Source organism: Zootoca vivipara, chromosome 6, assembly GCF_965207765.1.
Source record: "Zootoca vivipara chromosome 6, rZooViv2.hap1.1, whole genome shotgun sequence".
Taxonomy (NCBI): Eukaryota; Metazoa; Chordata; class Lepidosauria; order Squamata; family Lacertidae; genus Zootoca; species Zootoca vivipara.
In genome coordinates, this window is record NC_142589.1 from 63,793,098 (window position 1) to 63,808,448 (window position 15,351).

The following is a 15,351-nucleotide window of genomic DNA, read 5'->3' on the forward strand; positions in this document are numbered from 1 at the left end:
GCCACAGAGGCAGCTGTGTTGATGTGAATTAGGAAGTAGCCAAAGACAGAGAACTTTTCACAGTGATGAATGTTTTGAAGGCTCCACTAACTTCCTTTCCCACACACTTTTAAGACCACCTTCACAATTATAATTGCAAGCAAGCAAGATAGGCGTTGAAACCAAGATCTTACTTTGCACTTGAATGGGCTTCTGCACTGGCATGTACAGTACAAAGTCCTTGATCATAAATGAGATACATTCTCAGGTTTGCTTTATGGCTGCAGAATTAGGTGCTGAGCTCTTTTTTTTAGTGTTATGGGTCACAACCACTGTTAAGCAGGTTTCTTCATTAGCACCAGACTCAAGGAGTAACAGCACAGCGGGACAATAGCGGGACACGTTTTGCATACCACAAGTCCTGGGTTCAGTCCCAGGTATCTCCAGCTGAAAGATGTCAGACAGCTGGGCTGCAAAAGAACCTAACCCAGGAGTAGCCCCTCCAGATATAGCTGGACTACAGCTTCCATGATCCGTGGACCAGTGGCCATGCTGGCTGAGGCTGATGGGAGCTGCAGAAGACCAGCACAAGGGCTACCCAGGTCCTAGGGTGCTAACATGGGGGCGAAATGGACCGACCACATAAGGCAATTTAAGGTGTCCTTACCCTCCAACCTTCCCCCCATCCAAATGCCCATATCTCCCATACCTGCTCATACATCTCCTTGGATCTCAGGGCAGATTCCAGCTGCTCAGCTCCAATGGGATAGATGGCTGAACGATACTGGGTGCCGACGTCTTCGTATTGCTTCATGCCTGAAAAGAAAGCGGCTGTTAAAGGGAGCAGACTTGCAAGGCGGCCACCCTTGTTCGGCAGCAACTGGTAAAAACTGGAGTTCTGCACTTTCCGCCAACTAGTGAGTCTGCAGGTATAAGCCAGGGCAGCCATTGTGGCACCCTCCTATCAGCCACAGTCAGAATGGTCAATTGTCAGGGACGGTGGGATGAGATTATTGGTTCATCTACAGCAGCCTTCTCTACCCAGATGACCTCCAGATGTTGTGGAACTCCAGCTCTCATCAGCCCTAGCCAGCAGCACCACTGGTAAGGAATGATGGGAGTTGGAGTCCAACCACATCTGGAGGATGCCAGGCTAGAGAAGGCTGGTCTACTGTTCCTTTTCAACCTGAGACCTTCAGCCAACCAAAGGCATACTCTCCCATTGAGTTGTGCTCTTCCCCCGGCTGACCATCCAAACACTGGCCTGCCCCCATGTATCCATACAGACACACTTCCCCCCACTCCCTCCGCCTCCCAGCCATGAGCAAACGATTGCTATTCCTCTCATGGGAAAGGCTGTTAATCACCTAGGCACAACAAATCCACTGTGCCCGCTGTGTGACTTGTCAGCCCGGCCGATCCTGTGTCTGCGTAATGTGAATATATTACAAAGCCCTCATCTGGAACACAGAGAATGGAGCCCAAGCAGTGCCTGGAGGGAGCACCACACTGGAGACATTGATGTTACCAGAGGGGCAGGGAAGGATGCTTGCGGTGTGCTGGAATGAGGATGCTGCTGCTGCTGCTCTGTCCATCTCAGTACTGTCTACACGGAGTGGCAGCAGCTCTCCAGGATTTCAGGCAGAGGACATCCCCAGGGCTACCTGGAGATGCTGGGAATTGAACCTGCGACATTCTGCATGTAAAGTGGATGCTCTCTAACACCGAGTTACAGCCCTTTGCCTATCTCAGGCATAGCCAAACTCAGCCCTCCAGATCAGGCATCCCCAAACTGCGGCCCTTTAGATGTTTTGGCCTACAACTCCCATGATCCCTAGCTAACCAGTGGTCCGGACCAGTGGTCAGGGAAGATGGGAATTGTAGGCCAAAACATCTGGAGGGTCAAAGTTTGGGGATGCCTGCTCCAGATGTTTTGGGACTACAACTCCCATCATCCCTAGCTAACAGGACCAGTGGTCGGGGATGATGGGAGTTGTAGTCCCAAAACATCTGGAGGGCAGTTTGCCTATGATGTGTTGGAATGCTGTTTCTCTGCAGCATAAAAGCTTGCTTGCCTCTTCTGCAGGACTTCAGAAAGTGAATAATAATAATAATAATAATAATAATAATAATAATAAATAGGACCCTGCTCACAGTTGTCTAGAGCAGGCATCCCCAAACTGTGACCCTCCAGATGTTTTGGCCTACAACTCCCATGAGCCCTAGTAAACAACTCATATTACTTTATGAGTAAAATTTAATATCAGCCCCCACCCCCAAAAAAATAGCTAAGCAGAAATTCACTCTTCACAATTACAATAAATAACTTCTAGACTTCTAGACTATAAGCAATAAAAATAGCAGCAAGTCACAGTGCAAAAAATAACCCATTACAAGTTGAGAAGCAAAGACACACAACTTGTAAAATTATTATTGTTTTTTAATCCCCTGAACTCCTCTTCATGGTACTCCTCCTTAAGGACATGGCAATGGTCTGTAAAATTTCTCATGGTATGGAAAAAGCAGATTTAAAAAAATATTATCATATGACAAAAATCACTACTTGGCAACTATTTACACAGTATCATTCTTCTTTTTCATACATTCTAACTCCAAATTTAACACCCCAACCTTTCCCGTTATCACAATATCATATACCGGTAATTCTTCTTTTAAAGCCAAATTTAGCCTTATAAACTGATTTACTGAGTCCCTGCTGAGCCAATTTAATCTATAATTTCTCTCTCTCTCACACACACACACACATATAGGCAATTTAACAATTTCATGTTTGATCCCAATGCTGCTGGGGCTCAAATTCATTTTCCAAGTTTTGCAAATGCTATTCTTGCTCTAGTAAGAATATATACAATTAGGATTTGCTTTTCTACCCATACATAGTTCTAAACAAAAGTTTGGGGGGGGGGGGAGAAAGGGATATTGTAGAGCTAGAAAGGGTTCAGGAAAGAGCAAGCAAAATGATCCAAGAACTGAAGTGACTTGAGAGGTTGCAACACTGGGGTCTTTTTAGTTGAGAGAGAACAGGCAAGTAAGAGGGGGCATGCAAAAGATGAATAAATTGATGCACGATGGAGAGAAGTGAAGAGAGGAAACCTTTTCTCCCTCTCTTATAACACCAGAATTCTGGGGCAACTATCAGGGGATTGTTGTGGCTACTCCCGAGTAAAGACGCTCCAGTCCGTTCTGTCTTTAAGGGTTTTATTGTGCATACTATTTACAGTGCAGAGATAGCAGAAAACATGACCTCCTAGTCACTCACAGAATCCGCCAATGGCACCTTTCTGCTTCGGGGCCAGCATAATAGCCTGGGCACCCCGAAACGCCGCCCTCTAACCCTGCGTTTGGGCGCGTGCCTCAATTTGGGCACCGGAAGAGGCTGTGTTCCCTCTTCTACTTGTTGGCTAGAGCAGTGCTGGGGCTCTGCTACGTCGCTGAACCTTCCCTCCATCGCTTGTTGGCTGGATGCCCTCCATTCCGCTTCCTCCTGACCCGCTGGTGGAAGTGCTGGTCAGGATGATGGGGGGAGGCTCCAGGATAGGTATCCAGGATAGATAAAAGAAAGTACTTTGTCACAAGGCACAGAGTTAAATTATGGAATTTGCTCTCACAAGAGGCAGTGATGACCTCAATCTTGAGTGGCTTTGAAGGACGATTAGACAAATCCATGGAAGTCAAGGCTATTGATGTCCATTAGCCTCAATGGCTCTGCTCTACTGCCACTGGCAGAGGAGCAAGTCTGAACCCCGGTCACCAGATACCACAAGTTGGGGGGGATGGGGTTTGCTGCTACAGGCATCCGGTTGGACACTGTGAGAAGATGTTGCTGAGCAAGACTGGCCTTTGGCTTGATCCAGGACAGCTCTTATTATGTAACAATGGTATTCCTGGAGTGTGCTTATAGCTCTGGACTAATGAGCTGTACGTAACAGCAGTCACGAAATTAAAAGACGCCTGCTTCTTGGGAGAAAAGCAATGACAAACCTAGACAGCATCTTAAAAAGCAGAGACATCACCTTGCCTACAAAGGTCCGTATAGTTAAAGCTATGGTTTTCCCAGTAGTGATGTATGGAAGTGAGAGCTGGACCATAAAGAAGGCTGATCGCCAAAGAATTGATGCTTTTGAATTATGGTGCTGGAGGAGACTCTTGAGAGTCCCATGGACTGCAAGAAGATCAAACCTATCCATTCTGAAGGAAATCAGCCCTGAGTGCTCACTGGAAGGACAGATCGTGAAGCTGAGGCTCCAATACTTTGGCCACCTCATGAGAAGAGAAGACTCCCTGGAAAAAGACCCTGATGCTGGGAAAGATGGAGGGCACCAGGAGAAGGGGAGGACAGAGGACGAGATGGTTGGACAGTGTTCTCGAAGCTACGAACATGAGTTTGCCCAAACTGCGGGAGGCAGTGGAAGACAGGAGTGCCTGGCGTGCTATGGTCCATGGGGTCACGAAGAGTCGGACACGACTAAACAACAACAACAACAACAACAACAAATGAGCTGGGTTTGCTCCTACAAAACAGCTTCCGTGAGGAAGGAGCCATCAGCTGGCAGTTTGCATGGACCAGTGTTGCTACTGCACAAATCTGCCTAGGCAAGCAAGGTAACCCACAGGGATTAGGCAACAGGAACATATTGTGCCTGCCTTTGATACCACTGGTTCCGATTACATTTCCAGGCGAAATTCAAGGTGCCGTCAAGGGCCCAATACCCAATGGAGAGACTCTCCCCATATAAGCTATCCAGGCCCTAAGGTCATCCATGGAAACCGGGCACACCAGGTACCGCCCAATGCTGGGGGGGGGGGGCGTGCAGCATGTGTGTGTGACACATGGTGGGAGGACTGAAGGGGCCCGTCTCAACCTCCTAAAGGCCCGCCAGAGCCCGCTGCTGCTATAGGAGGGTCCGCCAGAGCCTGCCTGGCTGTGGAATCTTGAGGGAACCCGAACCCCTATGAAAATTGGGGGGCTCAGCCCCCCCTGCTTCCCCATAAATGGCACACCTGATGGAAACTATCCTCCAGGTACCTTTCATGCTGAGATCTGGAGGGTGGCAAAAGCAGAGGGGTCTTTTCAGTAGTAGCCCCATGCTTGTGGAATGCTCTCCTTAAAGAGGATCGCTTTGCAATTCTTTTTGGCACCAAGCAAAGCCATTTCTTTCCTTCCAGACTTTTATGCAGTTTTTTTTTCTGTTTTAATTGCCAACATTTTTTGAAAAAATCAGCCAGTATTTTAATTGGGTCAGCTAATCTGATGCAGTTTTTCAAGGAGATTTTATTTGTTGAATTATGATGATGGGTTGCAGGTGTATTTGAATGTTTTTTCTTGTTTTAGTTTTAAATGGGTACCAACAGTGTCCTAGGCCTCACGGCCAAGGATTTATCAAGGCATGTCTTAAGAGACACACCAGTCATTCGTATGCAAATCCTGATACTGTACAATAAATGTGACCTCATTTGCACTTCCTAAACTAATATGGATCAGAATGTAGCTTTCTCAGGCAAGTGGGAATTTCATACTGGTCTGAATTTTGCAATGCAATTCTTGACTCAAAAAACATAGCAAAATGACTTTAAAATGTGCATTTGACATAAAATACATTCAAAAATATGTATTTAAATGGAGGCTTTGTGAGAATCACAGATAAACATGGAAACCCGAAACCCTGGAGAGCTGCTGCCACTCGGTGTAGAGCAGTGTTTTTCAACCTAAGTTGAGATTCCTATGTTTGCAGCGGGTTGAACTAGATGACCCTCAGGGTCCCTTCCAACTCTACAATTCTACAATTCTAACCTTGGGTCCCCAGATGTGGGTAGACTACAATTCTCATCATCCAGTCTGCTTAGTGCAATGGTAAATAAAGGATGGTGGAAACTGTAGCCCACTCACAATGGGGACCCCGAGGTTGAAAAAACACCGGTGTAGCCAATACTGAGCTAGACGGACCAATGATCAAACTCTGTATAAGGCAGCTTCCTAAGTTCCCTGGTGAATCAGCAAAGCTGGAGGCAGCACTGCCTAGTGGTTAGGTGGTGGACAGGTGTTACAAGGGACCATTATGAGATGCCGGGGTGGGGAGTAACCTTCTCCAAACCTGCAAAGTCCAACAGTGGCTCTGCCTGAGTTCAACACCGCGAACACTGTCTGCCCCCGTAATAAGCTGTGAGCTTTGTCATGTCATTTGCTCGTATCATCATATCGTTGGGGGTACTTAAGGGTATGTAGTAGCAGCACACACACCCCCAAAAATGTTAAAAGTGTGGCACTTACTGTAACAACAACAAAAAAGCACTGTGTGTGTGTGTGTGTGTGAATGCATGTATGTCCAGAAGAGGCCAACCAAAATGGTCAAAGGCCTGGAAACGATGCCTTATGAGGAACGGCTTAGGGAGCTGGGTATGTTTAGCCTGGAGAAGAGAAGGTTAAGGGGTGATATGATAGCCATGTTCAAATATATCAAAGGATGTCATATAGAGGAGGGAGAAAGGTTGTTTTCTGCTGCTCCAGAGAAGCGGACACGGAGCAATGGATTCAAACTACAAGAAAGAAGATTCCACCTAAACATTAGGAAGAACTTCCTGACAGTAAGAGCTGTTCGGCAGTGGAATTTGCTACCAAGGAGTGTGGTGGAGTCTCCTCCTTTGGAGGTCTTTAAGCAGAGGCTTGACAGGCATATGTCAAGAATGCTTTGATGGTGTTTCCTGCTTGGCAGGGGGTTGGACTGGATGGCCCTTGTGGTCTCTTCCAACTCTATGATTCTATGTTTCTGTGTAGCACACTCCGCACTGATCTCCTTGGGGAGGAAGAGCGGGATATAAATGGTTTTAAATAAATAAATAAAGCCATTGACGCAGACACAACTCATTAAAGCACCCACACGCAATTACAAACCCAGAGGAGTGCCCTGCCGGTGACACAGAGAGAATGCTAATCTCCTCATTAAAATTACACTTCATTACAAGAAGAAAAAAAGGCTCAGCCTTCCCCAAGCCTCTAACCCTTCCCCCTATCCCTTGCTGTCACTCAGTGTTGACGTGAGGCGGGTTTCAAACAGGCCTCCCCCCCCCACCTCCCACACGGAGGGAGGGAGGGAGGGAAAGAGTGAGAGATGGAGAACATTAAAACTCCTCATTGCCCTCTTCTTTGCAACTGATCTCCCTTCTCCTTCCATCATGGCCCCACTCCCTTCAACATCCTCACCATTCTCCTCCCCACGCCTGTTGGGGGGGGGGGAGAGAATGGAAGGCACTTAAAGAGACAGCTACCTTAAAAGCAGAGGTTTGAAAATAGAGGCAGCCTGACAAGCATCATTATAGGATTGCGAACAAAACCAAAACGAAACACAGCCGCCCCTTAGAAGAGGCATTAGCAAAACCTCCCTGGGTGAAGAGCTTTGCACGTCCTCTGCATGAAGTTACCCGGGCAAATGGCTGTGTGCTGCTCTGTGGCTCTGCCCAGCGTTTCCCGAGGATTTCGCATCAATAGCCTGACTCAAGGGGACGGAGGTGGAGTTCCCAGGCAGTGCCCAACCAGACTCTGCCCAGATCCAGACCCGCACAGTATCTGCAAGGTTTGCCACATCACGTGTCCTCCTGCTAGCAAGAGCCAAGAAAGCTAAGGAACGCAGGGAGTTGCCACAGACTGGGTCAAATCGTTTGTACTTCTAACCCAACTAGTGTTTGGTTTGACAGACAGCTTCTCTCCAGAGTCTCAGGGTAGGGATGCTTGAAGAATCTACGAGTTCTGTTCTGCTCCTGACCAGACAAATGAGCAAACCACGACGCAACTATCCGTCACATCTCCCAAATTCTGGAATGAGAGTGCTCTGTTCAAAAAAGGAAAAAAGCCCACACATACCAAAATGCATTTTCAAATGTGGTCTTAGGGTGAAACAAAGCTGCACAATACATAAGATACGCATATAAAGATGGATTTTGATAATAAAATACGTAAATATTACTTAAAATGAAAATTTAAGTGGGAATATCCATGCAGGTCTTTTTTTGGGTCTTATTTTTTTTGGGGGGGGAGAGATCACAGATGAGTGGAGCAGAACAGACTTATGACTTAACACATGCAAGATTGACATATGTCAGAAACAGATTGCTCCATCCCTCCTTTGTCTCAGGTAGAGGTCTTTCACATCACCTGATTCTTCTTAGTGGAGATGTCAAGGGTTGAACCAGGGACAATGGGTGTGCTCTACTACTAAACTAGAGTCTCTCCCCCCCCCTTAAGCCGGGGTTAGGACATCTTCAATGTTTTCCATGCCATTCTAGGCACAATGCTCTATTTGCCTTGGCAGCAAGGAATAGCTGGAAGATCTGCCCTCTCCCATATGAAGCCGACTATTCCTTAAGTAATAATATAAAAATAATAGTAATTTATTATTTGTACCCCGCCCATCCGGCTGGGTCTCCCCAACCACTCTGGACGGCTTCCAGCAAAGATTAAAATGCAATAAAATGCCACAAATTAAAAACTTCCCTAAACAGGGCTGCCTTCAGATGTTTTATAAATGTCAGGTAGTTGTTTATCTCTCTGACCTCTGATGGGAGGGCATTCCACAAGGTGGGTGCCACTACCGAGAAGGCCCTCTGCCTGGTTCCCTGTAGCTTTGCTTCTCGCAGTGAGGGAACCGCCAGAAGACCCTCGGCACTGGACCTCAGTGTCCGGGCAGAACGATGGGGGTGGAGACGCTCCTTCAGGTATACTGGGCCGAGGCCATTTAGGTTGGGCTAAGAAAGGTTCCTGCTGGAAATGGTTGCAAGCCAATGTTGGCCATGGTACACAATTCTGGCATTGAGTTTGGGAACGTTGCTCTATCTAGGCCAGTTAGAGCTCTCGTTCATTCCCTTTCCTCCGACATGAGACGTTACCTTGGGTTGGATCGTGGTTCTCCCAGAAAAACTTGAGAAGGTCTTCATAGCCGATGATCTGTGGGTCAAACACAACTCTGACCACTTCCGCATGTCCTGTCATCCCTGGGAATGAAGGTGGTGGAGGAATAGATTGTTATTCCGTAAACCTGAAAATTCCCTTGCTCCTTTGGATTAGCACAGTGGTTTGTTGTAAGCGCCGTTCCCAGGAGGGATTGCTGTAGTGCCTGTCAGCTGATTGGTGCTTACAACTAGCCTGTTTTGGGCAGGGATCACCTGCGGTACAGAATTCCCAGTTGGGAAGCCTGGCCTGTGGGCCAAAACAGCTGGTATCTGCCCCTAGTGGCTGACCAGTGCTTACAGCAAGGCCGCTGGGATCAGCACCAAGAAGCATGAATGTGCAAGCATGCACATTTAGAAAATCTCGGTTACAGCTTGTGATGCATTTGGAGCAAGACAAACCACGAGCCTGGGTTCGGGTGTGACACTAAGCCAAATCATAGCTTAGCTCTCAACAGCATGGCAGCAGCATAGTTTGGCTTTAGCGCTACGCCAGATCCAGGCCAGCGAAGGCAATATTGCAAGTGTGCTCAGGTCCAGCTTGCAGGCTTCCCACAGGCACCTGATTGGCCACTGTGTGAACAGAATACTGGACTAGATGGGCCACTGGCCTGATCCAGCAGGCCCTCCTTCTCCTGGAGGGCAGCACATTTGCTATGCCTGTGTATAGGATTGCATCTGCAATATGTGGAATAAGCCTCACCGAATCTGCATTATGTTTTGCGTCGCATTTCTGCATGCCACCCAGGTATTCTCCAAATCTCCAAACTCCGATACAAACAGTTGGCCAACCGATGGCTGAAAAAAACCCCAAAGCAAAACAATTCCTGCATCTGCCTTAACAGTACTGAGCAGAATTTTATGCATGCGGGTGGATTAGGGAAGATAGAACCACAGCAAGCAACACTGCAAGGGTTAACCTAGAGCCTCCTTCCCTATTGGTAGTAGCTGAAGCATCTCCCCCATATTACTGTCTCCTATAGAAAGTCGTATTACTGTCTCCTATATAAAATGGGGATGGGGATGGGGGAGAGCGGTGCTCACTACCGCAACACCTCCCCCACCCCCTCCCACCCCAACAGGGCTGGAGATGCTTCTCGGGGAGGCCATTTCCCTTGAGCAGTTTCCAGTTAATTTTGCTCAAGCAAACCTGCTGCCCCTCACACGGTAATTAAGGGGAAAAGGAGGGGCTGCCGTGCAATGTGATGAGCAAGGCAGCCGAGCGAGCCACTAGCGCCTGCTGAGAACTGCCCTATATACAGGCGGATGGGGAGGAGCAGATGGGGAACAGCCACGGGCTCTTTCGCCCAGGATGCATTAAGGTGGGGACCACAAGCAGAAGGAAGGGCAAAGCCTTTCCACCCCCCACCCCATTCCTGCTCCCTGTCTTCTCCTGCTTGGCAGGCCAAGGTCTGAAGGCAGAGCAGGGAGTTGTGTGGCTTGGGGAGCAGCCACGCTAGCAAAGCAGCACAGTGTGCAAGCACATGAAACAAGGCGCGTTCTCCTACTCCTCCCTCACCAATATATATATATATATATATATATATATATATATATATATATATATATATAAATGTGTGTGTGTTGAGAATCACACTCCCCTGCGGCAGAGAGAGATTTGCAGCTGCAGCCTCAAAATAGGCCCGCATTTCGAAGCTGCTGCTGCAGCGTGCCGATGCGCACGGCCGTGCATCTCTTGCCCTCTGCTGCACCCAAGGAGGCACTGCATAGCTGCACGCCAGAGACCCTGTGCTGTTTGGCAAAACTTTCCCCCCAACAGCCTTGAAAGACAAAAGCAGGAAGGGCAGGGGGAAGTTGACATCACTGCTGAAGCACAGCCACAGTTAAGCCAGCTTTGCCTGCTTGGGTGTGCTGATTGAGCTTTGCTGAAAAACTACCTGTAGGTAAAGGATGAAGGAGAAGGTCCTTCGGTACATTGCACTGGGCGCAGGGGGTAAAATAGCCCTGACCATTTTGCAGTGGTAATAAAGAACCAGGCCAAATCCAGATTCTGGGAACAGGCCCTCTCTACTCTAGTAAGCCAGTAACTATTGCTCCTGTCACCCCTTGCCCATTCATTTGTTATCACTGCCAATTCGCCCTCTGAGGCCCAGTCTATCCAGATGGAGGTCAAAGCAAGCAGAGGCTGCTTGCTGCTCTTGCCATTGCTGGTGTACCAGGAGAGGGCAGTCAAACAGGAATGTGGAGCAGAGGCAATGAAGACAGGGCATAGGGGGCTAAGCTAAGCCCTGCTAGTAGAGAGGGGCTTGCCAGGTGCCAACTCATTATGCCAGCCCTGCTTGGGGCGATGAGATCATCTGGTTTGTGCATCGGCTGCATTCTGTAAGAAGCCAGGTAGCAAAAGCAAGGAGGAAGAGCAGGTCTGTGAGGCCCTGGGTGGAAACAGCAGGACCCCTGTAGGGGTGTGGGTGGGCCTCAGCAGCTGCCCAACAAAGCCACCTCTTGACACTGGCCTTGCCTGTACATATGGGCAAGGGAAATGATACCGACTTATCCCTTTAGATAAGAAAGCTCTATAGCAGGCATGTCTAACAGGTAGATCACTGGATGTCTGCGGTAGATCACTGGTAGATCATTGGCTCCCCCCAAAGAAGCTGAACAACTGTGGCTCCCCTAAAAAAAGCTCAACATTCTACCTCCTCCCTGAAAAAACTCAACAACTTTGACCTGAACCCCCCCAAAATCGGGCCTTCCTCCTTCCTAAAAAAAGCTCAACAATTTTGACCTGAACCCCAAAAAAGAGGGTAGGTCACTGCCAGTTTTTAACTTTGTGAGTAGATCGCAGTCTGTTGGGAGTTGGCCACCCCTGCTCTATAGGGTGCTAACACCTAGTGGTTTCCTGCAAGGCAACTGAGCCTCCTTCCCTACTCACTTAACACAATAAGGCATTTAAACCTTTTCGGTTGCCATATGTCCTCTTTTTCCAGGACACGTCCCATTTTTCATGGGTGGAATTGTAGCGACCCATAGCTAACAGTAAAGGTAAAGGGACACCTGACCGTTAGGTCCAGTTGCGGACGACTCTGGGGTTGCAGCGCTCATCTTGCTTTACTGGCCAAGGGAGCTGGCGTACAGCTTCCGGGTCATGTGGCCAGCATGACTAAGCTGCTTCTGGCGAACCACAGTTTACCTTCCTGCTGTAGCAGTACCTATTTATCTACAGTGGTACCTCTACTTACGAATTTAATGCGTTCCGAATGCACATTCGTAAGTCGAAAAAAATTGTAAGTTGAATCCCATAGGAATGCATTGGGAGAAAAAATTCGTAAGTCGAAGCAACCCTATCTAAAAATTTGTAAGTAGAAAAAATCCTATCTAAACCGCATCCAAGGTGGCGGACGTAGCTCCCTTCGTAAGTAGAAACATTCTTAAGTAGAGTTATTCGTAAGTAGAAGTACCACTGTACTTGCATTTTGATGTGCTTTCAAACTGCTAGGTTGGCAGAAGCAGGGACCGAGCAACAGAAGCTCACCCCGTCGCAGGGATTCGAACCACTGACCTTCTGATCGGCAAGCCCTAGGCTCTGTGGTTTAACCCACAGTGCCACCCGTGTCCCTTATAGTTAACAGTAGAGGTCGGCAAATGTGTCCTCTTTTTTGCTCTTCAAAATATGGCAACCCTACCAGCTTCCAGCCCAGGGATAGGAAACTGGTGCCCCTCTGTCGTGTTACTCAACTCATGTTATCCGCCTCAGCTAGCATAGTGTCAGGAATGGTGGGAGGGGGCAGCCACAGCTTCCCCATATCCGAGTCCTAACAAAAAATAAGACATTTAATCCTGAGCTGGAGATTTTAACATTTGCACCAGTATTACTTAAGATCCGGCCTCGCTTCTCCTCCTCTGAGATGCCAAAGGATCTCCTACCGGTAGTCTCCTTTCCTCCCAGATGGCACCCAGGGAGCAGATACAGACTTAAATTTGAAAAGCAAGAGCAGGGCACACACACACACACACACACAATCTCTCTCTCTCTCTCTCTCTCTCTCTCTCTGGAGATGCATCATCTCAGCTCAGTTAGGGAAGGGTTAAGCTCAGAGACAGGTTATAATTAGATGCATCTCTGCTATATTTGCAGCCCAACACAGTATGCATGTATGGGGGGGATGAAGAGATAAGAGTCTGTTGCCTTCTTTTATCTGCAGCCAGCCAACCAGTGAGAGAAAAGCAGAGTCGACTGGGAAGGGTGTGTTCAGTAAGGCCAGGCAAAAGGGCTGCTACCCCAAAATAGCCAAGCACAGCAACTGCAAACAAGACTACCACTTCATCAGGAGGGCAAGAGATAAGGACAGCCCTGCTGGATCAGCCCAGTGGTTCCTCTAGACCTGTTCTCACAGTGACCAACCAGGTGCCGATGGGGATGCAGCAAGCAGGACCTGAGGGCAGCAGCCCCCTCCCCACTTCTGACACCTAGTGACTGGAATTCCGATTCATCCCTCTGCCAGGGGAGGTAGAACACAGCCATTGCGTGTAGAGCCACAGAAAGCCTCATCCTCCATTTGTCTAATCCTTTAATTCTTTAAGTAAAATAAAAATAAAACAAAAATGTTGGTAAAAAGTATGACAGCACAACACAAAAAGGACTTACAACAAAAAACAGAACAGTTAACAGAAAAAAAAGCTGAGATACTTAGGGGTATGGTTGACAGCAAATAATATAAATAGATTTGAACACAACTATATACCAGTAACCACTTGGAAATAAAGAGAAATTTGGAGGTATTGGGGAGGATGATCATTGTGGGGAAGGATATCAGTAATAAAAATGAATGTAGTCCCAAGAATGTTATTTCTATTCCAATCGATTCCAGTAATCAGGGGAGCAGGACACTTCAAACAATGGCAGATAGATATTTCAAAATTTATCTGGCAGGGGAAGAAACCAAGGATAAAATATAAATTGTTAACCGATACTAAGGAAAAAGAGATTATACTACGAGGCGTCCTGTATTTGCTGGCTGCAGGAGTGGATTATTCTAAAGATTGTTCTAAGCTGCCCAAATTTGGTGGTCGTCGCCACAACCTCTCGTGGGAGTTAATTCCATAAATCAATGGAGAAGTACTTTCAACATTCTTCTGCTATTCAGCTTCCCTGGATGCCCTGAGAAGCCCACAATGACCTGTGCACCATAGCACTCAATCCTCCTGCAGTTTCCAGCAGCTGGTATTCAGTCGCACATGACCTCCAGACATATCCATGAGGACTAGTAGCCAACGCAGCAGCGTAGGAAGGGGGCATGGCACCCCTGGGCAGCACTTGAGGCTGCAGGGTGCCTGAGCCGCTGCCTCCCTCCTGGGCACCCTCCGGGCCCAGCTCTGCCCAAAAAAGCAGCGCAGGGCAGGGGTTTCCACACCGGTGATCCATCAAAAGACGTGTTCTCCATAGATTTGTCCATGTTATTGGTGAGCATCCCTGCCTCTTGTGGGAACAAACTCCATAGTTTATCTATGATAAGCAGGTTTGGCCAAGTCTATGGCCGGAACCGGAGAGAAAGAATCAAATTACATTTGTACAAAAATGGCTGCCAACCAGACATCAGTAGCTGTGGGCAGAACTCTATCCAAAATCCAAGAAATATTTATCGTTGGTTTACAGTCAGGCTTTCACTCCGAGTCCTGCATGCCCCACTGTAATCTCTTCAGATTACTCCAGAGAGAGAGAGAGAGAGAGAGAGATGGAGGGAGAGAGAGAGGGGGGGAGAGAGAGAGGGAGAGGGGGGGGGAGAGAGAGAGAGATCCTTAAAGGAAAACCTGAGCCATTATATCCCAGCTTGATCACTGAGATAATCTGGAGGAGCACTGTAAACTGATGCCATGTTACAGAAACCCTATTGGCCTCAGCTGAAAGTTGGGCATTTAGTGTACATCTTATGCTGTGGGACACAACATTAGCAGAGACTCAGCACCTATATTCCCTCTGGACTTTCAGGCATTTTTTAAAAGTATTTTTTTTTATAAAAAAAAGGAGATAGAAGAATTACACAACTTTTAGAAAACATCTGAAGTTTTTAATGTCTGACATATTATTATTTTTTATATTTTGCTGGGTAAACCCAGCCAGATGGGCAGGGTATAAATTAGTAAAATTATTATTTATTATTATTATGTCAATGGGGCTTTGCATCCATTTAATTAGCCAGGCCCTTTAATGGTTATTTGTATTGTTTTAAACCGTGTTTTTATCCTAGTTTATAATATGGCAGCCTAGAAATACTTTCCCATAAATAAAATAATTAAAAGCCCCTCCTTTTCCCAGCTGCATTGTGTTAATACCCAGAATGTAGACAACAGACGTGGATAATATTTCTTGCAGACAGATAATCCCCTGTACCAGCACTCAAAATGTTTTCACAGATAAGCTGCAAAACCGTCTGTTCTGATTGATCCAGGTTGGGG

General features: G+C 47.4%; 1 protein-coding gene across 6 annotated transcripts in view; it reads right to left on the bottom strand.

Annotated features, from left to right (window-relative positions):
* The window catches only part of LOC118087368 (mitochondrial peptide methionine sulfoxide reductase), a 48,195-nt gene that overhangs the window by 10,375 nt on the left and 22,469 nt on the right, over nt 1–15,351 (bottom strand). For 5 of the 6 annotated variants that reach the window (XM_035119942.3, XM_035119943.3, XM_088672399.1 and 2 more), the window contains 2 exons: nt 8,878–8,982; nt 689–795 (listed from right to left, as the gene is read on the bottom strand). In XM_035119942.3, the coding sequence (XP_034975833.1) occupies nt 689–795; nt 8,878–8,982 (212 nt within the window). The remainder of the gene's footprint in view (nt 1–688; nt 796–8,877; nt 8,983–15,351) is intronic. The other variant, XM_088672400.1, reaches the window with a different exon arrangement.